Source organism: Ochotona princeps, chromosome 1 (genome assembly GCF_030435755.1).
Source record: "Ochotona princeps isolate mOchPri1 chromosome 1, mOchPri1.hap1, whole genome shotgun sequence".
Taxonomy (NCBI): Eukaryota; Metazoa; Chordata; class Mammalia; order Lagomorpha; family Ochotonidae; genus Ochotona; species Ochotona princeps.
Genome location: NC_080832.1, coordinates 25,623,711 through 25,648,806, shown reverse-complemented (window position 1 = coordinate 25,648,806; position 25,096 = coordinate 25,623,711). Strand labels below are relative to the sequence as shown.

General features: G+C 45.0%; 1 protein-coding gene across 1 annotated transcript in view; it reads left to right on the top strand.

Moving 5' to 3' along the window:
• ARFGEF3 (ARFGEF family member 3) overlaps nt 1-25,096 on the top strand; it is a 172,907-nt gene that overhangs the window by 125,288 nt on the left and 22,523 nt on the right. The window contains exons 13-24 of the mRNA XM_004587269.3: nt 2,325-2,491; nt 3,385-3,550; nt 6,571-6,675; nt 6,982-7,197; nt 7,328-7,438; nt 9,220-9,370; nt 11,344-11,664; nt 13,207-13,340; nt 15,569-15,714; nt 18,068-18,247; nt 21,054-21,198; nt 22,319-22,441. Coding sequence (XP_004587326.2) covers nt 2,325-2,491; nt 3,385-3,550; nt 6,571-6,675; nt 6,982-7,197; nt 7,328-7,438; nt 9,220-9,370; nt 11,344-11,664; nt 13,207-13,340; nt 15,569-15,714; nt 18,068-18,247; nt 21,054-21,198; nt 22,319-22,441 — 1,965 coding nt within the window. The remainder of the gene's footprint in view (nt 1-2,324; nt 2,492-3,384; nt 3,551-6,570; nt 6,676-6,981; nt 7,198-7,327; nt 7,439-9,219; nt 9,371-11,343; nt 11,665-13,206; nt 13,341-15,568; nt 15,715-18,067; nt 18,248-21,053; nt 21,199-22,318; nt 22,442-25,096) is intronic.

The window sequence follows — 25,096 nt, the reverse complement described above, 5'->3', positions numbered from 1 at the left end:
CTCAGAAGGCAGCAGAGGATGCCCAGTACTTGGGACCTCACCCTCCACGTGGGACCCAGAAGACACTCCAGGCTTTTCGATTGAGCCTAGCCCAGCCTCAGGAATTGCAGACACCCCATCCTCTTCCCCTCCTCCCCCTCCCCCTCTTTTCTTCTTTTCCCTCTTTCTCCCTTTTCCCCTTCCCTTTTCTCTCTTCCCTCTTTCAGATAAACAAATCTTAAAAAAAAAAAAACCCTAGAATATGTTAAAGGTTATAATTCCTGTGGTGGGTCATTCCAAATTAATGCTTCCTTGAGACAAATGTGTGTTTTCCCCTTTAGCATGGTTCTGTTATCCACAATTTCATTTACCCACAGTCAGCTGTGTACAGAAAATATTAAATGGAGAACTCGAAAAATAACTTCTTGCTTTTAAATCATGCACCGTTCTGAGACTGGCAATGAAATCTCAAACCATGCTACTACATCCTCCCTGGGATGTGAGCCAACCTCTGTTCATGCTAGTCCCTTAGTAGCCATCTCACTTAGCAGGGTAACTGTGTGTCATGGTGCTAGTGTTCAAGGCATTCTTGTTTTATATAATAGTGACCCAGAAGGCAAGCTTTTATTATGGTATGGCATTATAATTGCTCTGCTTTATCATTGGCTGTGACTGCTAGTCTTGTACTGTCCCAAAAAGATCTTAGAGGTGCCTTCCTTACTGGTAAACAAAGTTGGGACAGGATCCAAAGAAATCATATGTGAGATTTGTAGTAGAAAGCACGTTGTATCCATTATTACAATGAACTATATGAATATCTGGTATTAAGAAAATATTTGTTTCATTTAAATTGATAGACTATGCTTCATTTTATTTTATTCTGAAATTTGCCAGCTCTCTGTGATTTAAGAAATGAATCTGCATACAGAGTTAAAGCAGGGTCGACAGATTGTTCTTAACAAGTCTGGCCAATTATTTCAGAATGAAGCACATCCGTTGGCAGTGCCTTTGGGGGCTGTGCTGCTGTTCTGCTAATGGGTCTCCGTGTCAGCACACACACTAGCTGCCTTTTTACTTACAGAATCTGACCATGTGCTACATTTCCCGAATGTATTCCAGAGTAAATAGTCATTACCTACGTCTAAGGTCCTAGCCACTCACAGATTTTTTCCCCCTTCATTTGTAGACTCCGGTTTATCTTGTATCTGTGATCCAACAAGATTTAACCCAACTTTGCTTTCTACTTTACCATGCAAAAACACTGATCTCTTCTCCCCACTCCACTCCCCCTCTGCACCATGTCCTTTAGGAAACTGGAACAAAGCCCACTGGTGCCTTAAGAATGCCAGAAGTCCCGGAGAAAGACAGTAACAATGTCTGCTGCATTCCCAAGAAACAGGAGCTGGGAGCTGAGCTGGGGATGGAACCCAGGCCCTCCAGCAGGGGGTGCGAGTTACTGCTCAGCTGAACACACCGGGTCATAGCAGCATCAGATACAATTGTGTGCTTGGTTTCTGTTTTCCCAGTGAATGTGCATAGAGTTCAAGAGGTCCTTCAAAATAGAGTTCCATTAAATGGAAAAAAGCAATAGCTACTAGTTACTATATTTTAACTTTTTAAAAAATTGTTTCCTTGAGATGTAACTCACATAACTATGATTTTCTCATTTAAAATACTCAGTGTTCTCATTTAAAATACTCTGTTTGGTATATGCTTGCAATGAGGGAATCTCAACTGAATTTGAACTGTGATTATGCAACAAGGTGGAGGAATCCACCATGGGGGGAGGGTTTGGGGAGGGGTGGGGAGAACCCAAGTACCTATGAAACTGTGTCACATAATACAATGTAATTAATGAATAAATTATAAAAAAAAATTTCATGGAAACTGAAATTAGAAAATCAGTTTATTTTGTTGAAAAAAATTTAAGATCCATGCGTAGGTATGGGATACAGATTTTCCCCGAACTTTTTGAAGATCTCTCATATCCATGTGTTTCAAATTTTTATACCAAAGATAAATTTACCTTTTAATCTTACTTTCCACAAACTTAAAAAAAAATACTCAGTTCAGGGGCCAGTGTTATGGAGTAGCAGGTAAAGCTGCCACCTGCAAATGCTGGCATTGAATCAAATTCTGACTGTTCTAGTTTCCAACAGATCTACTTGATAATGGTCTGGGAAAGCAGTAAAAGATGGCCTAAGTACGTGGACCCCTGTTCCTGGCTCCTGGCTTTGGCCTGGGACAGCTCTGGGAGGCAACGCCTCACCTCTTGGGCCATCCACACACCTGCCTGGTCAAGCTCAGCAGGTGCAGCATTAAAAGTGTCTTCATCCCCCCCTTAGGCATGATGCATTCCCCCGGCTTTGACAGCAGTAGCAGCCTCAGCTTCCAGATGCTGATGAATGCGGATAGCCTGTATACCGCTGCCCACTGCGCCTTGCTGCTCAACCTCAAGCTCTCCCATGGAGACTACTACAGGAAGCGGCCAGCCCTGGCTCCAGGCATGATGGTCAGTGTGTGTGGCGCTGAGCACTCCCAGGCTAAGAGGTGGCCTGGTACTAGCTGGGCAGCTGAATGGTGGAGTGTCCTGTTCCGCACGGCTCTGGGATGCTTGTTTCTGGGGGGTCTGTGGCAGGTGGGAGAAGATGGCCATCTCAGGACCGTGTTCTGTGTGACTTATACAGCCTGGCAAACTGGGAGTGATCCCTCAGAGCTTGCAAACCACTGCCTGCTGATGGTCCCAGAGGTTCATTTAGTGGCATGATTAAGCACACATGTGTAAAAAATATATTCAAATGTGTCATCAGCATGCGCTATGACACTGGATGCCACAACACGTGCATACCTGCCTCCCCTAAGATGTGGCATCGAGTATAATGCTGCTTAAACTGTGGCCAGTTCCCTTGACTCCATGTTGCACCCTGGGTCTCAACTCCAGAGACTAAATAGAGGGGTCTGCGGAATGGGAGGCAGAATTCTCTTATTTGCTTAATAAATGGTACTTTCCTAAGGGCAAGCAATAACCTCCTGACAGTGAGTCACACATCTTATACTGGAAAAGGCTTCTTTGGGGAGTGATTTTCGTGTCTGCTGCTACTGAGATGGTGAGAGCAGAAAGCTGTGCTGGAAATAGCCACAGGGTCTCTGATCTTCCCTGAGAAGTGAATACAGACATGGCAGGATCCCTAATCTTTCCGTAGGGTCCATCAAAGGATGTCATAAACAAACGGAGCTCCAGGAAATGTGGGCCTGTTCTATTCCAACTTTCCCCTTGTCCCTTCTCACCCCAGAGAACAAATCCATGTGGCCAGGATGGGGAATGAGGTCTGATGTGGGCTTCAGGTCTATGTGATTTGCAGGGTTCACCCTTGGTCACTTAATTCACTTGCTCTGTCTCCGTAGAAAGACTTCCTGAAGCAGGTGCAGACCAGCGGGGTGCTGATGGTTTTCTCGCAGGCCTGGATCGAGGAACTGTACCATCAGGTGCTTGAGAGAAACATGCTGGGAGAAGCCGGCTACTGGGGCAGTCCTGAAGACAACAGCCTCCCCCTCATCACCATGCTGACAGGTCAGTGGGCCCTGCCAGGATCTGTGGCACTTGGTTGGGGGGAAGGGCCACCCTTCAAAACCCCTTCCCCTGAAGTACACGTGTTCTAAGTAGACTTGGAAGGAGCCCCCATAGGGCTTCCCAGGCAGTGCAAGACAGATCTAGGCAAGTCACGTAAATGCACCTCACACGGGTTTTCTTTTGTCCACGTGGGAATTTGTTGGGCTCCCTGTGCCCCATCAGACGAGGACAGATGTCCATCTCTGTCTGTTGGTGTAAAGCTATAGTTCTCTGCTGTGGAGATGTAGTACTTTCTGGGCACAGTGCCGAGAGTTCTTCCTAGAAGCTCTCACGTGCTGACAGACACCCTCCATCATGCCCCGCCCTGGGGACTTTGCCAGTAATGTGAAATGATTGAGTTTGAGCTTGGCCACATTCCCGTTTTCTGTTGGTGTCAGAGGTTTTCCGTTCTCTTCCTAGTTGTACCAGAATGAAAAACAATGCCAATTATACCCCTGCCCAGCTTCTTTGTGTTTAGATGTCCCAGGTTTCCATGTGCTATCTATTAGAAATGCTATAGGCAAACATATGGAGTGGTATTATTTTGAAGTTACTTTGTTTTCAATAGAAATAGCTTTTTATGGTTCAGCCACAGTGTCAGTTAAAGAGCAATAAGTGCTCAAAAGTTTGGTCATTGATCACTTTCCTAAGGCAAATCTGCAGACCTGTCCTGGCTTTGCTCTGACTTGCTGGGCTGAATTCTGATTGGAGTGATTCCCTTCTTGGCTCCAACTTACAGGCTAGATAGGGCATGGTTCTGCACAAATGTCCTCTATTTAGTGTTCCATGCCCTGCATGTAGTAGGGCTGTGCACCAGGCAGGAGAGTTCAGCTGAGAGGTGTAGTCTATGGCTCAAAAGATGGACTAGAGGCAGGCATTGTGGCACAGCAAGTGAAACCAGCACTCCTAATGCCTGCATACCATATTGGAGCAACCAGTTTGAGTCTCAGATGCTCCATGATCTAGCTCTCTGCTAATGCATCTGGAAAGGGAACAGAAGATGGCCTGGGTACTTTGGCCCTTGTCACTCACATGGGGGACCAGGATGGAGTTCTGATTCCTTGTTTCAGCTAGGCCCAGCCACAACTCTTCTGAACATTAGAGGTATGAAATAGTAGATGACATTAGTAGATGACATTAGAGGTATGAAATAGTAGATGAAATAGTAGATGGAAGCACTCACACTTGCTCGCTCGCGCTCTCTCTCTCTCTCACAAACACACACACAGGTACTCTGGCTTTTAAACATATAAATTTAAAAAAAAAACCTTTGGCTATTCCATCTGTGATTGGTCCTGAAGGCTCCAGCAATGGTGGAACACACTGGCAGGTGGGGCCTAACAATGAGAAATGAATTGAGACACCACTTAAGACTCAGGCAACTAAGTTATATGCCCATGGGCAGCCAAGTCCTGGTCATTGTCTGGCATTTGGCAACTTGATTCTAAAAGGAAGCTGGAAATGGGGAAGGCCAGGCATCAGGCAGGGGCACTGGACAGCTGACCAACTTGTATTTTGTCAGTTGTGATGGCTCGTATGTTTACATCTTTGAATTTTGAACAATGACTGGTTTCATTTTCACCAACTCCCTTCAATAGAGATGGAAGGCATTGACCAGAACCTTTAAATTCTTCTTATTATTATTAATTGGAAAGGCAGATACACAGAGAGAAGAAGATACAGAGAGGAAGATCTTCCATTTGCTGGTTGACTCCACAAGTGGCTGCAATGGCAGGAGCTGGGCCTATCCAAAGCCAGAAGCCTGGAGCCAGGAGATTCTTCTGGGTCTCCTGCATGGGTGCAGGGTCTCAAGGCTATGGGCCATCCTCCACTACTTTCCCAGGCCACGGACAGACAGCTGGATGGGAAGTGGAGCAGCCATGATACAAACCGGCACTCATATGGGATCTCAGTTGGTGCAAGACAAGGATTTAGCCACTAGGCTGTGGTGCCAGGCCCAGAGCTTATGACTCCTTAGAATTTGGGTGGGGATATAAACTTATCAGCTTTTGATATTCAAATACCATAGTTTGCTCCAAAAATAATCTGAGTCTTTTGCCCAGACTTTAATAAAAGGAGCCATTCAGTAGATGTAAATTGAATAAGCAAGAAACTATTCACAGTAGCTATATTATGATTTGTCACTCAGGAATTTTAGTGACACATCCCATTCAGACTACCTGGGTTCAAATCCCAGTCCTACTGTTGTTTCTAACTGCATGCTAATGCTGGGAAGCAGCAGCTGATGGTTGAATCAGTGAATCCTCCCATCCCCCCATGTGGGGGGACTGGATTTGTTTGCTAGCTACCAGTTTCTTCCTAAGTCCACCTCAACTTTTGTAGGCATGTAGGAATTAAACCAGCAGGTTGGGAGTGCTCTTCTGTATCTCCCTAATCCTCAGATAAATGAGTATTAAAACACACACACACACACACACACACACACACACACACACACACACACACACATATATATATATCTCCCCCAATCCTGACCAACTACTTCGAGATCAGGGATAATCAAATAAAAAGATAAAACAGGTTGGAACTTGCAAGGTATTGTGTCAATAAATTTTGTGTTTCACTTTCCAGTCAGAATATCTTGTTATTTGACTAAAAAAGCTTACTGTTTTCTTAATTCTTAAAAGGAAGCATTGAAAAACACAGTTCATGTTAGGATAACCCCTTCATATAAAACCTGGGAATGATACCATGGCTTTGAAGTAAAAAAAAAAAAAAAAATTCAGTGATCCCAATATTCTAAGCGAGGAGATTTTCTAACAACAGTGCTGGCAGTTTATCTTCACTTTTTCAAATTAAAACACATACATCATAAACAAAAGAATTCTTTGACAAAAAAAGACACTTGCTGTGTAAGAGATAACTGGACATTTGTTGGGGTAAAATATGAATATTGTGATCATATTTGTTTTTGACTATAGTGTTTCTTTAAGGGAAACCTGATCCTTTTTCCTTAACAGATATTGATGGCTTAGAAAGCAGTGCCATTGGTGGCCAGTTGATGGCCTCAGCTTCCACAGAGTCTCCCTTCACCCAGGGCAGAATTGATGACTCCATGGTGGCAGGTAATGCCTTGGATCTGTAGTTTGTGAATGTAAATTGCATGTGTTACCAGCAGTGAAATTACTATGTATTGCCATAAATGAGTGAAGATTTTGTCTTATAGGAAGGAACATCAGGTGCAAGTTGCTTGGCATCATCTATCAGCACAAAGTGAAACATAACCCAGTGTAAACACTAGATGAACTTTCCATCCTAGACTTGCACACAATGCGTTATTGGTAGCCTGGTGGCCAGAGAACTCCATGCCCTTCATTGCCAGGCTGTATGTGTCTCTACAAAGTAACCCACACCCCTTCTTCATGTCCTAGGTGTGGCGTTTGCTCGCTATATTCTTGTTGGCTGCTGGAAGAACTTGATCGATACTCTATCCACCCCACTGACTGGCAGGATGGCAGGGAGCTCCAAAGGGCTGGCCTTCATTCTGGGAGCCGAGGGCATCAAAGAGCAAACTCAGAAAGAACGTGATGCCATCTGCCTGAGCCTCGATGGGCTGCGGAAAGCAGCACGGCTGAGCTGTGCTCTAGGTATCAGTCTAGTCATGTACCTCAACCTGCTATCTTAAGGGGTCCCTGGGGCTGGCTTTGAAGGGGTTCTGCCAGGCAAATGGTCAGAGATTATCCCCCGTTAAGGAGAACCTGTTTATCTCCTGTAAAGGGGTTGCTGCTAACTGTGCCTCAGCCCTTGCCCAGATGGCAGCTGCCTCCTGTGTTCAAGAAGAGAAAGAGGAAAGAGAAGTCCAAGAACCCAATGATGCTATCGCACAAGGTAACAAGAGAAAAAAAAATGGCGCCTTGGGTGAGGTGCACACACCCTTGCCCGCACCCACACGTGTGTGTTGACATTCATTCCTATTCCATGTCTGATGTACAGTAGTCTGTGGATAGCACTGGTCCTGAGATCCCATGGAGCCACAGGTGTTGGGTCTATTTGGCTTGGATGGCCTACAGGTTGATTGCACGAAAGTCCCTTTGGAGATGAGAAACATCCTGGCCCCTGGTGAAGAGGGAAAAGCAGTTGCCTGCGAACTGAAGTGTTCTAGGCCCAAGTGGCTAAGCTGTGACACCTGTCTCATCATCTGGCCACTGACTTTCAAGCCTCAAGGTAGTGCACAGTTGAGGACCATTCAGGTTATCCTGGGTGAAGGCAAGAGGGCCAGTTTTCTGAGGAAGAAAAATCACATGGAGGAAATCCATGAAAGGAGAATCAGGGAATCTTTGCTCTTGTCTTTGGGACTCAGGGAAGGGTTGGTGTTCCATCCATTAAAAACAATCAGTGAAACTGATGAGTGGATTGACAGATGGAAAGAGAATTGACCTAAACAGCAACTATAGATGTTGAAAGGCAGTCTACAAACAGAAGGAAAAATACAAGCTTGGATCAAATTATGCTAAATATCATCAGATCTGTAAAACTGATTCCAAAACACTTGTCCATTTTTATTTTTATTTTTATTTAACGTATTTTATTATACAGTTCTATAAGCTCCAGGATTTCCCTTCTTCCTTCCCCCGGTTGACTATTTTTAGCTGTGAAACACAGTTTGGACCAATGTTTTTCCAACTTTTATATTTTTACATCCATTTAAAAGCAAAGTCATTCTCACAGATCCCCAGTACTGACTAAAAAACAGGTGGCACAATTTCACTTAAATAATGTAAAGCTGTGAACTATGTCAAAACTCTTTTACATTTGTAATTCCTTTAAAAACTACATAATCAAAAATGCTCAAATTATACAAATTTACTAAATGAACTCAATATTACATTTATGAGACAAATGATATTTTTCTGCAAATCACTTTTCCCCATGCAACAGAAATGTGTTGAGATTGCTATCACATTAGCTGAGGAAAGATTTCTGAGTTCTGGACCACCACTCAGCAATCCCCCAGATTCAGACTCTTGAAACTTATTTAACATTGTGCTGTCTGGCCATGACTTGGCAGCGCATAATTGAAACACTAACTAATTTCTGCAGTCTTTTAGTAGTAGTCTGGGGTTTCTTTTTTTTTTTTAAATAAAGTATTACTTGTAGCTCACAAATACAAATGTAAATATAGGGAGTGATGATATAGTAATATTTTTGGTTATAAAAATCATCTTGGGGCTACGAATGCACATCGATCATTTTAGGGCTGATTATCATAAGGAAAGCATAACATTAAAATAATCTCAGCACTGAAAGGAATTCTTCAGTATGACCAATGTGAGTGCATAGTCAGAGTGCTTTGGTTGGAATTAGGATCTGAGGCCCATTCACACTGCCATGCCTCACTCACAGGCCTGAAAGGTACTGCACTTATTAACTCAGGGACTGTCCAACATCTGAGTTCACAAAGATGTCATCACCCATGTTCGTGGAGCCTGTTGTCTGGGTGGTTTGCATGGGGACCAGCAGGGACCTGCCAGCACAGAGCTTCCTACCAGTGAAGTGTTTCTGCCTTCTGCCCTTGCATGACCACACATTCTTTCATTCTCATCCTTTCTCTCTCCCTTTCTGTCTCCCTCACTCAGACTGTTATTTTAATACATATCTTTCTGGCACAGTGAAACTAAAAGTGGAGCAGAAACTGGAGCAGATTGGGAAGGTGCAGGGGGTGTGGCTACACACAGCCCACGTCTTGTGCATGGATGCCATCCTCAGCGTAGGCCTGGAGATGGGAAGCCACAACCCGGACTGCTGGCCACACGTATTCAGGTGCATGATGGGATCCCCCCCCCCGTTGATGTCATCAGCCCTGCCTTGGGAAGCCTGGGAATGGCAAGGGGCTGGAGGCTCAAGAGTCTGCCAGTGCTAAAATAAGTGACGATAATCCAGAGAATTTAAATAAACCCCAAATGGGAGAGAAGAGAGAATGAGCATACCGCAGTATGTGTGATTTGGAGAACAAAGGTACAGAACTGGGTTAGAAGATTTTCTTATTTATCTGTTGGCATTGTCCATGAGAGACAGATGTGTTGTACCATGGCAGAAAAATCAATTTCTTAATCAGTGGCTGGTAGATCATGCAAGTTAAATGTTACTGTGTGAATCTAAAAGCCACAAATCAGCAATAAGTATTACTGCATGTTGATCATTGTCCTTTTTTATTTAAAGGAGTGTAGATGGTCCATGTGGATATAAATATACAGCACACGATGGTTATTTTTAATACGGATAGGCAACAAAATAAACAGAATCATACATCTGTGTCAAAGACTGGCTAAAAATACTCACTCTAAGCCTGGTGGCATCAAACGGAAAAGAAATTCCCCGTTAGTAACACATTCACAGTTCTTGTAAGTTACGAACAAAGCAGTAGATCTTAAGCTTTAGGGCTTTTTTTTTTTTAGATTTATTATTATTGGAAAGCTGGATATACAGAGAGGAGGACAGACAGAGAGGAAGATCTTCCATCCGATGGTTCACTCCCCAAGTGAGCCGCAACGGGCCGGTGCCCTCCGATCTGATGCCGGGAACCAGGAACCTCTTCCGGGTCTCCCACGCAGGTGCAGGGTCCCAAGGCTTTGGGCCGTCCTCGACTGCTTTCCCAGGCCACAAGCAGGGAGCTGGATGGGAAGTGGAGCTGCCGGGATTAGAACCGGCGCCCATATGGGATCCCGGTGCGTTCAAGGCAAGGACTTTAGCCGCTAGGCCACGCCGCCAAAGCTTTAGGGCTTTTATGGCAGATCTGGTACAGGGGAAGGAGCCCTGCCCTTAGAGGCAGGTGGCAGGCTGTGCCTGATCCTCTCCTGGTACATGCCCCAGGCCTCATATCATGCATGGTTTAGGTAGGAGCAACAGAGGGGTAGCCCTGGGCACAGCCAGATTTGAGTTCAGTCTGACCCCTTGCAGAACAAACCCAGCCTGGAATGTCTCATTTCAAAGAGGAGAGTGTGAAGAAATGTTTGAATTGGAGGCCAGGCTTGAGGAGAACCGGTGAAAGGAGGGGACTGGATCAGCCAGGAACACATTGGGGTTAAAGATGGAGTTTGCTGCTCCTTAGGCAAGGAAGGCCTCAGCTGTGCCCTGAGGTTAGCACATTTGAGTCAAGTACTGCTGACCAGGAGCTAAGCCTGTTCTGGACTACAGGGCTTCTTAATCCCAAATTCTATGGGAAATACACACTGTGAATGCTGGCAGTTGTACCACATGTTGTGACACTTCTCTGTGTTTGTCGGGATTAGAGAACCGCTCCCTCCCCTTCACCCAGCCCCATCCCAACGTGAGTTACCTGAAGCTCTTATCAGACAGGCATGACTTGACTGGGCAGAACCCTTTGGAGGCCCAAGGATTTGTCCAACATGTGGGTATTTGAAAGCAAGAGAATACTTCCCAATCCCAATTATAAACCAGAGCACCTCATACAGAGAAGGAAGGTACCTTGTGGAAAATATCTCCAACAGCCAGAGCTCAGCTAAGCTGGTAAACTCAACTGACTGCTTGCCCTTCCCCTGCAGGGAGTAAGAGATTCTGAGAAAGCCTATACCCAGTGCAAGGCTGCCTGGCTCAACTCAAAACAGAAATTAGAAGTACAGTGAGGAAACAAGCAAGACAGGGAGGGATGGATGCGGGCTGTCTATGAGAGGAGGAAGGAGGAGGCAGAGGGGAGGGTGGCTGGATCTCCTTCGTGCGTTCATGCGTGTTGACGGAGCAGCAGCACTCACTGGCTGCCTGTCTGATTCTTCCAGGGTGTGTGAATACGTGGGCACGTTGGAGCATACCCACTTCAGTGACGCCACCTCGCAAGCCCCTGTGACCATCAGCCAGCCCCAGAAGGTGTCCAGCAGCCCTGGGCTCCTCGGGGACCCAGAGTGTGAGGGCTCCCCTCAGGAGCAGAGTCTGGAACAGGGGTCTTCCCTGAGCTCAGCCTCTGTCATCCAGCCCCTCTCCATCCAAGAACTGGTTCGGGAAGGCAGCCGGGGCCGGGCCTCGGACTTCCGTGGCGGCAGCCTCATGAGTGGGAACAGCGCCGCCAAGGTGGTGCTCAACCTCTCCACCCAAGCCGACAGGTGCGTGGATGGCCGCTGACCAAACCACAGCCAGCATCATTCCAGGGACAACTTGACGGGTTACCTCTCATTCAAACTATTCTGTTTCACGTTTGAATCTCTCCACCACCACACCCCATCTCTGGAATGATGCTGTTTCTCCTAAGATGTAGGATCAAACTGTGCCCTTAACCTGGGATTCTGGGCAGCCTTGCCTCCATCATGTCTTCATTGGTAATTAGGTCATTTCTGAAAGTAGTTCCATGGGAGACTCATGAGATGAAATTTGCCATTACAGCTAGAACTGTACAACAAACCTTGGTAAATAACAAAACCCTGCTACCTTCACTATTCCTATTGCTTACAAAACCCTGCTATTTTACTATTCTTATTGTTTCCAGGATTCCAGGACCAAGAGTAGGAGATGTTCTTTATGGCTTCGCAGCAGCCATGTGTAGGTAAAGAGGGAAGCAGTTGTCCCAGCTGTTGGGTGAGACTTCTTGATGCAGAAAATGTTTCCAACCATTAGTTAACACCTAGAAGTGCTTTATCGAATTCAGGTTTGGCTGTTATGACCCAGGCCACCCAGCATGGGCACAGTGACATTTAGAAGAGGAAGATGACAGGGAAGTGGGCAGAGTATTCACTGGTTTAGGACCCTGAGGGCTCTGAGATCCTGTCCTGGGCCAGCAGCATGGTCAAGTCTGTAGAAACAGCTGTAGTGAGACTCAACTTCTCCAAAGACTAACCCAATTCCAATAATCACTTTTTCCTGTTTTGGTGTCAAGAAAGGGCTAGACAGCTGTCAGGTGGTGGTATGACAGTCATCACTATTTTCCAATGAGGAAAGAAGAAATTCTGAAGCCAAATGGTATCAAAATTAGAATTATAAAAATGGCCCAAAAATGGATTTCCTTAATTGATGAATGTTTAATTTGCTGATTCCCATCTTAAAACCTGAGGTGTCACATCTGACTACTGCAGAAGGACTCATGATTCAGCTGTTAGTAGGAACTGCTCATAAGTAGCGTGCAGTACCACACAGCGCTATCTGCCCTCCTGTGCTGCATAGACTTGGAGGGTGGGTCACGAGATGCCCAGAGAGCAGTGGGTAGTGCAAGACCGCCTTGCCCCCTTCTTCACTATGACCACCCAAAACTGATGTTTCATCTTGGCACTGCTCAGTCTGCTCCCCTGCGTCCTTCTCCTAGTCCTGCTCTACTGTACCAGCTCCTTCCTAACAACCCTCCTGGCAGAGGTTTCTATGCCATGATGGCAGGAAGCTGCAAGGTATGTTTGGCTGTAGAACATTCTCCCAGTAGATGTTTGAGCTCCTGTAATATCTAGAGCTCCCAGCATGTGAGCCCAGGGCTTCCAAATTGAAATCTCATGTTGGGGCAGGTTCATACACTGTGACAATAGCTATAATAATACCATATATTTTCCTTCACTGTTTACACAGCAGGATCATTAATCACATCAACAAAATTACCATAATCATTCCAACAGAAGGAGCCTGCTGAACTGCTTCCAGATAACCCATCTCCTTCTGCTTGTTCCCAGGCTCTTTGAAGATGCTACAGATAAGCTCAACCTAATGGCCCTCGGAGGGTTTCTTTACCAGCTCAAGAAGGCCTCCCAGTCACAGCTTTTCCATTCTGTTACAGAAACAGTTGACTACTCACTGGCCATGCCAGGTAATTCTTCCCCTAATGAAACTGTGCTGGGAGGTGAGAAGAAATGGCCTAGGTCCCAGATACCAATGTCAGGCCTGAAGATTTGCATCCACAGTCCCACTGCATGTGGTCACACTGGCAGAGCTCAAGTACATACCAACCTGTAGTTCTGAGGCCTGAGAGGGGAAGGATACAATTCTTCATAAGCAGACATGTTGCTGCCCCTCCCCCTGCTGCACATTATTATCCATGGAGTTGAGCTAACTTGCTCCACTGAGGTTTATGCTACTGATGGAGCAGTTATATCGCTGCTTTGTAGGATGTGTAAGCTTCCCATGAAGGGTGGGATGCCTTCTCTGTCTTACAGATTGTATTGCTCACTGTGAAGCCAACTTGCAGAAGTAGGTACTGATTCCAAAAGGGACAGCAAGAGAGAAAAAAATGGAAAGAGTAACAGAAGCCTAACCCTAGTGGATCAGTTATCACTGTCTTCCCAAGGGTGAGACCGAGTAAACAGAAAGGCTCTGTATAGGGCCAGCCTTGTGGAAGAGTGAGGACTGCCCTGCATTGCCCATGAGGTTCAGCTGCGTGGCAGGTGGCTCACAGCAGATTTGCCCATCAGCAGCATGCAAGGTGTACAAAAACAGCCCCTCATCCTGAGTGGGTTCTGGTAGGGGCAGGGAACCATGTTCTGGGGACTGTAGAGTCCATAAGGTGCCTTCCACCTTACGAACTGAAACTGCCAAGGGCAATTGGTGAGGGAGCTTCACAGAGTTCATGGCAAATGGAATTAAATATAATTTTATTTTGGTGCAAAATGACTTGAAATCTGTGCATCTAGAAAGCCTTCAGAAAATGTATGGAAGGTGCATATTATGATAAAACCATGCAGGGGCCTCAAACATTTTTTTGTGCCAAAAACATCTTTCAGTTTCGTTTTCTATAAACTTTATGCATCACCCTTATATTTGGTCTTTTGCTTTGTATGGCACCTTGTGATTTGAGATGCTTTCCCCACAGTTTGTAATAGACCTGAAATCCTCAGCTCTCTAAAGCCAGCCTCTCAGGAGTCATCACATTTCCAGAGCATCTTGGAGCCCAGGGCTAATCTGTAGAATTGCACTGGAGATAGGGCCAGGCCCTGAGCTTACTCAAACAGAATGAACAGAGAGTCGGGAATGGACAGCAAACCTGGGAGAAAGAGAACTAGTTTTCGAGTCAACAAAATATGACTGTAAATACTCTCTTCCACTCTTACCAGCTGTTGTCCAAAGCAAATCCAGTCATTCCATGTTCAACTCTGTAGTGTGGCAATTTTGGTTTTTTGGCTTGGGAGGAATCCACCATGGTGGGAGGGTTTGGGGAGGGGTGGGGAGAATCCAAGTACCTATGAAACTGTGTTACATAATACAATGTAATTAATGAATTAAAAATAATAATTAAAAATGCTTTTTAAAGCAAAAATTCAGACAGTCTGTCCTCATTGCTGTTATTCTTAAGTGTCATTGAAATGGCAGGACTCGCTAGGAGGTAGCAATATGGTTGAAAGAGTTAGATAAAGAGCAACATTGGGTGGGAAGCAATGGGACACAAACAAGAAGCGAGTAGGCAAGTCGGAAGGCAGTGGCAAGGAAGAATGAAGAGATCAGAGTAGACAAGGGGTGTACTGGAGAAGGTTGAGGAGCACATTATTCACCAGCATAGGGCCTAGCCTACTGAGCAAGGACTTATGAAACACCATGAGAAATAAGAAATGTAGAAGGTAGCAGTGAAGGATGTCAAAATAGCAGTAATAATGGTAGCTAATAGCACACATCGGTTAGCATGTGCCAGGCCCCTCCCTGAACACTGACTGCAAGTTAGCATGTTTAATTTTTAAAGCAACTTTAGAAAGTAGGTATGATTATCCCCAATCTTATAGATGAGCTAATTCAAAGGGCAATCATTGACCCACTGTAGCCTCACTAAATGGTGGAGGCAGGGTTTGAGCCAGGCTGTCTGGCTCCCAAACTCTCCTGCTTAACCACTTATCATCAGGTAGTGTTCACATCTGTCATGTCTCAGGGATTCATGGGAGTGAAGGAGAGAGGCCCTGGCTTTGTAGTGTGAACCACAGAGTTTTCTCCTGCCTTGGTTGGCCCACACCAAATAATCCTACTGGTCCCAGCACTGCACCTAGATTTTCAGCCCATCTCTGGGCTTGAAGAGAGCTTCAGCTCTCTGGCTTTTATGGTCTTGCCTTCTTATAGGAGAAGTTAAATCCACCCATGACCGAAAAAGTGCTCTCCACCTGTTCCGCCTGGGGGATGCCATGCTGAGGATTGTGAGGAGCAAGTCGCGGCCTCTGCTGCATGTGATGCGCTGCTGGAGTCTGGTGGCTCCACACCTGGTGGAGGTGAGTATCCAGGAAGTGGGAAAAAACTTCCAGCTCCAGAAACTCCCACAGCAGAGCCAGTACAGGGGTCCCAGTGTTATGTGGATATAGGTCCACAATAAGCAGGGACCAGTGGTAATCTTTGCATCAGCTAACCACAAGCAACATCGTTCTCTGTTCTATCTCACAGCATCTAGAGTCACCACAAAGGCCTCACTCTGACCCCCTTCCTTTGTAATTGTGCACCCCACTTCCCTTGCACAGCCATGTTTTCATTCTTTATGACCTTATGTGTGGTATCTACCTGCATTTCCAGCTAAAAGACAAACAGCTGGCCCCAAATATCTCACACATACACACACATAGCTGTGTGTTTGGTTCCTACCAATCTCTAATTTTTAATCACGAAACATACTCAGTATATTCCAAAGGGGAACCCTGAATCCTTGCTTTCCCAATAAAATTAATACTAGCCTCCTTTCACTCTTCAAAGGAAAGCAGTTCATGCAATAATATATGCTTTTAAGAATTTTTTATTTGAAAACCATGAGAGCGAGAGAGAAAGAGAAAATACATATCTCCTATCCACTGATACACTGTCTCCAAATGGCTAACATTGCCAGGGTTGAATCAAAAAGAAATCCAGGTTCTTCCAGGTCTCCCATGTGGATGTGGGGGCCCAAGCAACTGGACCATCTGCTTCTGCTGGATTGGGAGTGGAAAACAGGGACTAGAGCCACTGTCCATGCAAAAAACCAGGATTGTAAGAAACAGCTAATTTACTGTGCCACAATACCAGGCCTGTGTGATCAGTTTTCTGGCAAGCCTACATCTAAGCATCTCTGTATATTGTGACTGATGACTCCTAAATTGCTGGTATTACCCTGTTTTTCAGCAAAACTATTCTAAATAGTCCTTTAGTTTTGTCTTATAGAGCTAAGCCACAAATTATTTTTGGAACCCAATTCAATAACCTAAGAATGTTCTAATAAAAAAAAAGGAGTAGAAAATTGCAACTTAGCCACAGAACAGAGCCTTCAGTTTCCTATTAAACTATAACAAACTATTTTAAAAACCTGTGCCTAGAGCTCAGGCATAGTTATTTAGGCTGCCACCTGCAACTCTGACATCCAATACGGGCAACAGTTCAATCCCCAGATGCTCTACTTCCAATCCAGCTAAGACTAACACAGACAGCAGAGGATGGCCCTACCCGCACCTGGGAAAGGTGAAGCGCCTGTCTACTAGTTTTGATCTTGCCCAGCCCTGAGTGTTGTGGCCATTTGGAAAGTAACAAGTGAATGGAAGAATATTCTTTCTCTGGCTCGCTCTCGCGCTCTCTCTCTCTCTCTGGCTCCTTCTCTCCCTGGTTCTCCAACTCTACTTTTCAAATAAAATAAGAATCTTTTAAAAGGAAAGAAAACCTAATGACTTTTCACAATAGCCATTTATTTAGTTCATGATTCTGTGGATCACAAATTCAATGGAAACTTACACTTAAGTGCTGGGCTCAGCCAGATTGGCTGGTCTTAGCTGGAATTACTTACCTATCAGTAGCCAGCAGGTTCATGATGACCTTAACTTATCAGCCTGGACAAACAGGTTTCTCTCTCTCTGAATATCTGGCCTGTGGGTTATATAAAGAATTTAGTCTGACCCTGCCAACACAACAAGCAGAAATCCATATTCAGTACATCTCTAGCAGGCCAGTTTTCACTCGATAATTGACTATGGTCCCTGAATAGTGGCATAAATATCCAAGTGACCTTTGTCATAAAAAAGGTTCCCCATCCCTGTATGAGTGTTCATGTAGCTTGTCCTGCAGTCCACCAGTCTGCATTCATTCACATGGTTTTCTTATACTCCAAAGAACAGACAAAGGGTAGACCCCACTGGCCCATGAAATTCCCAAGTCCAAGCTCAAGGTCAGCATGGGATCGGACCACTAAGGTCACTGATCCTAGGAGCCATAAACCAATTGGAGCTCTTGTTGCAGTTGCTCTACCTTGCTGAGGATCAGACAGTGGTCCTCATGATCTTCAGATGCATAGGGCAAGGCGATGGGTGAGACCATGAGCAGTTCCCACACTTGGTACTGGTATCTTTAAGGCAAGCAAATTCTACACCACCCAGGAGAACTGTGCTGCTTGTTTTCTGAAGAAAGAAGTGAATAGAAACTGATTTCCTCAGAAGCAAAGTGAAACCAGTCTTCCAAAGCAAGACTGTGCATAGCTGGCCTCATCCCTTAGTGGTTGGCTTCAGTAGAGTTGCTCTTTCCACCTCTGGGTGCCAAGTAGGGCAAGGGGAGCCTGCAGAAGCCACATTATCACTTAATTGGTGTCCTCATGGTGTTCTACTCTCATGGATTTTGCAGGCTGCCTGCCACAAGGAAAGGCACGTGTCCCAGAAGGCTGTCTCCTTCATCCATGACATTCTGACGGAGGTTCTGACTGACTGGAATGAGCCACCTCATTTTCACTTTAATGAAGCCCTCTTCCGTCCTTTCGAGCGTATCATGCAGCTGGAATTGTGTGATGAAGATGTCCAAGACCAGGTCAGTGGGACAAGGTATTCAGCATCATCAGTACGGCCGGCCTTCATTGAGGGCAATGGCAGGTGCTTTCTGTGAATTTGGTCTACTTAATCTTCCTTATAACCTTACATCTGTGACACAGAGAGGTTAAGTGAAGAATACATCATTAGTGATTGGACTTGAACTCAGCATCTGGCTCTACTACATATGTCTGTTTATTCCCAATCACCACTGTAATCTCTACTAAGAGACAAACCATAAAAGAACTGCATCAAAAAAGTAACCAAAAAATCTCAAATGAGTAAAAATGCAACACATCAAAATTTTATCAAAGCAGTATTTGGAGGTTGATTGTAATTACAATTTTATATATTAGAAAGGAAGAATGAGCTAAAGAAATAAATTCATATGTGGTCAATTAATTTTTGACAAAGATGCAATTGTAATTCAGTAGGAGAGAGTATTATCAGCAAGTGATGCTTGAATATGTGTAACTAAAATGAACTTATACCCTTACCTGTTACCATACCCAAATGATGACTCAAAGTAGGTCATGTCTTAAATATCAGAGCAAAACGAGAAATACTTCTAGCAGGAAGCACCGGAGATAATCATTGAGACTTTGGATTAGACAGTATTTTCTTAGAAATAGCACTAACAATGTGAGCTACAAAAACTGAAGAATTAGACTTTATCAATTTTTTAAAAATTTATTGTTTCATTTTATGACAGTTTCATATTTAAAACTTGTGCTCCTTAAAGTGAGCTCTTGCAATCAGAAACTGGGGCTGGTATTGTGGTACAGCCTGCTAAGCTATCTGCAGCACCAGCATTCCCAATGAGGTCTGGTTCGAGTCCTGAATATTCTGCTTGAAGTTTATCTCCCTGCTAATACACCTGAGAAAGCAACTGAAGATGGTCCAAGAACTTGGGTCGTTATGCCCATTTGGGAGAACCAGATGTAACTCCAAGCTCCTGGCTTTGGCCTGGCCCAGCCCTAACTCTAGCAATTTGAATAGTGAACTAGCGGATGGAAGATCTCCCTCTCCTTCTCTCTTCATCTCTGCCTCAGTCTCTTGCTATCTCTTTACAACTTGAACTTTCAGATACGTAAATCTTTAATAAACAAATAAGCCAAAAGATGTGAAAATCTTGTAAAATGCTTCTCAAGAAGAATTCAAATGTAGAACACATAAAGAATGTTAACTCAATAGCAACAAGACAATAATGAGAGATAGACCTTTGGCCTAGTGCATGAGGGACACCCACATCCTCTATCAGAATGTGGATGTTAGGTCTGAACTCTGCTCCCAATTCCAGCTTCCTACTCCTGTGCACCTTTGAAGGCAACAGTGATAGCTGAAGTAGTTGAATCCCTGTCACCCACTTGGGAGTTCTCGGTTCCAGGCTTCAGCACCTGCCTGGGGCTATTGTGGACATTCAGGGACAGATCTAGGGCACAGGAAGGAACCTTTCCCTCTTTTTTCCCACCATCTTGCTCTCTCTCCAATAAAATAAATTTAAAATAAGGCTCAGCATGATTGCTCAATGGCTAAATCCTCACTTTGCAAGTGCTAGATCCCACATGGGCATGTTCAAGCGGTTCATGTTCAAGCTGTTCTGCTTCCCATCCTGCTCCCTGCTGGTGGTCTGGGAAAGCAGTAGAGGATGGCTCAAATCCTTGGAACCCTGCTCCTGCATGGGAGGCCCAGAAGAAGCTCCAGGATCCTGGCTTCAGATCAGCTTAGCTCCGACTGTTGCAGTCATTTGGAGACTGAACCAGCAGATGGACAATGTCTTCTCTCCAAAAATCTGATCTACCTTTCCATTAAAAATAAAGCTTTAGGGCCCAGCGGCGTGGCCTAGCAGCTAAAGTCCTCGCCTTGAACGCACCGGGATCCCATATGGGCGCCGGTTCTAATCCGGGCAGCTCCACTTCCCATCCAGCTCCCTGCTTGTGGCCTGGGAGAGCGGTCGGGGACGGCCCAAGGCTTTGGGACCCTGCACCCGCGTGGGAGGCCTGGGGGAGGTTCCTGGTTCCCGGCATCGGATCAGCGCGCACCGGCCCGTTGTGGCTCACTTGGGGGGTGAAGCATCGGATGGAGGATCTTCCTCTCTGTCTGTCCTCCTCTGTGTATATCCGGCTTTCCAATAATAATAAAATCTTTAAAAAAAATAAAAAATAAAAACAATAATAAAGCTTTAAAAAGGAATTTAAAAATAAATTTTAGAAAGACAATAATTAAGGGCCAGCATTGTGGGATAGCAGGTAAAGCCATTGCCTCAAGCACCAGAATTCCATATGAGTGCTGGTTTGAGTTTAAGCTGATCTATGATCCAATTCAACTCCCTACTAATGCACCTGGGAAATCTGTGAAAAATATCCCGAGTCCTTGGGCCTTACACCAAGTGGGAGACCTGGATGAAGCTCCTGGTTCCTGGCTTCAGCCTGACACACCCTGGCCGTGGAGGTCATCTAAGGAGTGAACAAGCAGTTAGAAGATCTCTTCTCTCTTTCTGTATCTTTCAAATAAAATAGATATTTTCTAAAAATAAAAATGTGAAGGTATAAGCCTAGCTTTTTAAAAGAATCAAAATACCTACCAGTAGCTAATTAGCATGTGGAAATTTGCTCAGTCATGTTACTCATTAGCAAATATGCATATTCAAGGAACATAGATGCTTTATTTGGAAGAATCTGTCTGGGTTACAGTTTTCCTTTCACTAAAGCTAATCCAGAAGTAGATGGCAGAGAAGTATACCACCCACCTGTGCAGAGTTTCTCTTATGCATTTATTGTGCCTTTTGCCTCTGCCTTTTGCCTCAGGTGGTCACATCCATCGGTGAGCTGGTGGAAGTATGCTCCACACGCATCCAGTCGGGGTGGAGGCCCTTGTTCAGTGCTCTGGAAACAGTGCACAGCGGGAACAAGTCCGAGGTCAAGGAGTACCTGGTTGGTGATTACTCCATGGGTAAGAACGCTTGAGTGATTCTTGCTGCAGAACTTTGGTTCTTTGCACCGTGTTTCATGTTAACCAAGGTAACTGGACACTAGGGAAGACAGACTTTCAGCTCTGTGCCTTGGCAGGAAGTGATGTGAGATCACAAGGACCCAAGAGCCCTAACCGAGCGTTGCCAGGCTCTGCTCAAGCTGACTGAACAAAAGGCTAAGTTGGTGCTGGCATTTCGCTTGTACAGTGCTGTTACACTGTGGCTTCACCCCCAGTGCCCACAAGAAAAAATACTATCCCAAAATACCATGGCCCAGTAGAATTGTTATTAAACAGGTTGGGTGTGACTGGAAATGGATAGACAAAGAGCATTCAGTGTTTAAGAACTCACCAGCATGTGGTTCAGGCTGATTTGCCAACTTGGCTCAGGTTTATCCAGCAAAGTATATCCTACCAGCAAATACAAAAGTGGGCTTCCATGTGCCCTGGTCTTTCTATGAAGACTCTCTTCCTCCAGGAGTAAAAACACTCCATATATTTCTGCCCAAGGAATTCTGTTAGAGACCCAGCTGGCAACTGGTTATGCAGGCACCCTCTGCTTGGCATATTCCAAGATTCCACACAAAGGAAAGCAGGTGTTAATCCAGATTGTTTGCACAAACTATCTAAGCATGGAGATGTGCCCTTAGCAGTTAACTGCTCCAGGAAACAGTGTGCAAGCCAGTTTTCAGCTGCCAGTTGAGGGCAGGCTGACTGAAGCCCTCCGTGTGAGCCATTTCTTGCTCAGCCAGGAAGACATTTGTGTATGTCATGGAAGATGTTCCCAGATGGTCCTTTGCCTCACTGGTAGATGTCCTCAGTGCACAGAAGCAGTCCAGAAGCCACAGGTTTCCCTGCCCCTGGATCTCACCCACTGCATCAGCCCTGTATACTCTAGCATCCTCTCCAAAGGCTGCTCTTTTTTGGTGGCTTTCCTGCAACTCCCCCTGCAGGCAGATCTGAGGATAGCATTGGAGCCATACAGTTGTCCAATCCAGACTGAGGCATTTCTTCAGGAGACTTTCAAAGACTCTTTGGAAGGTGCTGGGAGGATGGGCAACCCAAGGAAGAAACTAACCTTTGAGTAATCTTCCTACCTCAGGCAAAGGGCAGGCACCGGTATTTGATGTCTTTGAGGCATTTCTCAACACTGACAACATCCAGGTCTTCGCTAATGCAGCCACCAGTTACATCATGTGCCTTATGAAGTTTGTCAAAGGACTGGGTAAGTGCACTTCTTCCATGCCCTCATACTTCTAGGGGCTCTGCCCATGGTGGCTTTGTGTGGCAGACTGTGTTAGTGTGTCTCATTGCCAGGTCCAAAGCCCTAGAGCTGGACACCTCATCATGAACATAAGTGCATTTGCCTCCCAGTTGTGGAGACTCAAACTCCAAACAGCATGGCACGGGCTCTAGTGAGGGTCCACTAGTCTACAGTACATTGTGCAGGATGGCATCTCAGCAGGAGCATGTGTGAATGGAAGAGATCCCATGGCCAGACAGGAAGCCAGAGGTGGGGAAGGAGATGATAAAGTGGGGGAGAGCTCTTTGAGAACAGGACAGTCCCTTCTGGAAACAACACTTCCAATGCCTCCATGACCCTTATCAGCATCAACACGTTAGGAACCAAGCCTCAGGCACATGAATCCTTACAGCACATTCAAGCCATGACTAAAACAGAGGGCATAGAGACATGGCTCACTGACCCCTTGCAGCAAGCAGACATCCTGGGGTGTAAGAAAAAAGCACTGTGCCATACAACCAGATGCAGTGAAAGTAGCTGGGATTGTGTCCAGGGTTAATAGCGTACCTTGCATTTATAGAACATCTTATATACTGCTTATTTTTTGTATGTATTCTTTCATATTGCATTCTTTTTTACTCTTAGAACAATTAATGTTATCCTCAATCTTTGCACTTACAACATCTTCAGTGTTACACAATTAACCACATGACCTTGATTTCCAGCCCTTAAGCAAAAATCAAGAGTTTGTTTCCTGCCCCCCCAACCTACTCGTGGTCTCTTTATCTTAAAATATCTGATTGTTTGTTCTGAAAGTATAGAAGTTCCTCTTCTTTGAAGCCTTGTGTATTTCCGGAACAACTTAGCTAATTTCATCCTCAATTTAGGAACAGTAGGCTCTTCCTAGACAATATGACCGCTGTAGCAGTTTTAGACAGCATGTACTTACCTGTAGTGAAACAGGAGGAAGTAGCAGTTATACCAACAGTTGAGCTGAAACCTCAGGTTTGCAGAGTTTTGGTGTGGTGTACCCTTGGACCTGGAATCTGAGAACCTTGGAAATGGGAGAAAGACAAAGATGTTATTCTTTTACATTCTCATTAAATAACAGATAATCATTTTGTGAAGGGAATTAAGACATAAAGAATCTCTGTAACTTCACTAATGTTGTCCTCATTTTTGGAGTAGAAACAAAATACAAGGCTCAGGCCGGAGCCTGACAGCCACGTTCCAGTCTTAACTCCCGTTCCATTCTGCCACATGGCAGGCCTCTCTATCCTCAGAATACATTCTGAGACCCTCAGAGGAAGTCTGAAACCCTAGGTAGCACCAAACTGTCCACATACTGTGTTTTTCCTATAGTTTGCCCAACGTCCTTGCTTCCAGTGTTGTGGAATGCTCCCACCTTCTCGGGTCATTCTGTAGTAGATACAGTAGTCCCCCGAGGAAACCTTCCAACAACAGAGAGTACAGAAGGCAGGTGGATATCTTCTGTTTTCTTATACATATGTACCTACAATAAACTTGAATTCATAAGTTAGGAAAAACGAGAGATCAACAATACAGATAATAAAATAGATAGTCATAAAATAGAATGCTGAAAACAAAGACCATCGGACAGTGGAGACAGCTGCTGGCCAACGGGCAGGCTATGTGTATTATATGAATACACTGAACTAAGGGATGTTCTACATCCCTGGCATGGTAAACTAGATGAGATCAGATTTCATCAGCTACTCAGAAGAGTGGACATCATAAAGCTGAGGCCATGTTTACTTCTGGAATTATCCCCTTAGTATTTTCAGATCATATGTCCCAATAGAAGCTTCAGGGGAAAAAAATTCATTCAACCCCAATGAACAGATGAACAGGGAGCTGAGACATGGAGTATTTGGGACCATTCAGGCTTCGAAAGAGAATGTGACATTTGAACTCAGAACACAAGGCTTCAAAGAGGAACTTCACTTTCAGAACAATCAGGCACTTTATGATAAAGAGGCGTGAGGTAGAGGTGGGATGGGGGAGATGCACTCTTAATTCTTGCTCAAGGCCTGGAAAATGAGGTCAGGTGGCTAATTGTCTGACACTGAAGAAGTTGTCAATGCAATGATTGAAGGAAGAGTAGGTTTCTCATCACTTTTAGGTCTTTTAGCTAAGATCAAGTGGAGAGTAAGCTTCCCGACTCCCAGTATGCCCACTTTGGAGCCATGGGTTGAAAAGCAAGGAAGGGGCCAGGTTTTCCCCATTAAGGAAGCCACTGTGTGAGGCGACAGATGTTTTGTGAGTGTATTTTAAATAATAATAGTAATATTAAAGAAATGGACAAAAGCAACAAGCTTCTGTCTGCTAGGTCACTCCCTTAATGCCTACAATGGCATGGGCGGGGCAAGGTGAAGCTGGAACTGGGATCTCCAGGCAGATCTCACACAACCCAGTTACTTGAACCATCACCAATCTTTTCTAGAGTCTGCATTAGTAGGAAGCTGAAGTTAGGAGCCAAAGGTGGAACTCAAACCCAGGTATTCCTAAGAGGGAAACAGATGTCTTAATAGCATTTTAACCATTAGGCTAAATGTCACCCAAGGTTGTTAAGCTAAAGCGTAGAGGGATTCCACATGGCATTGGAAACTAAACTAT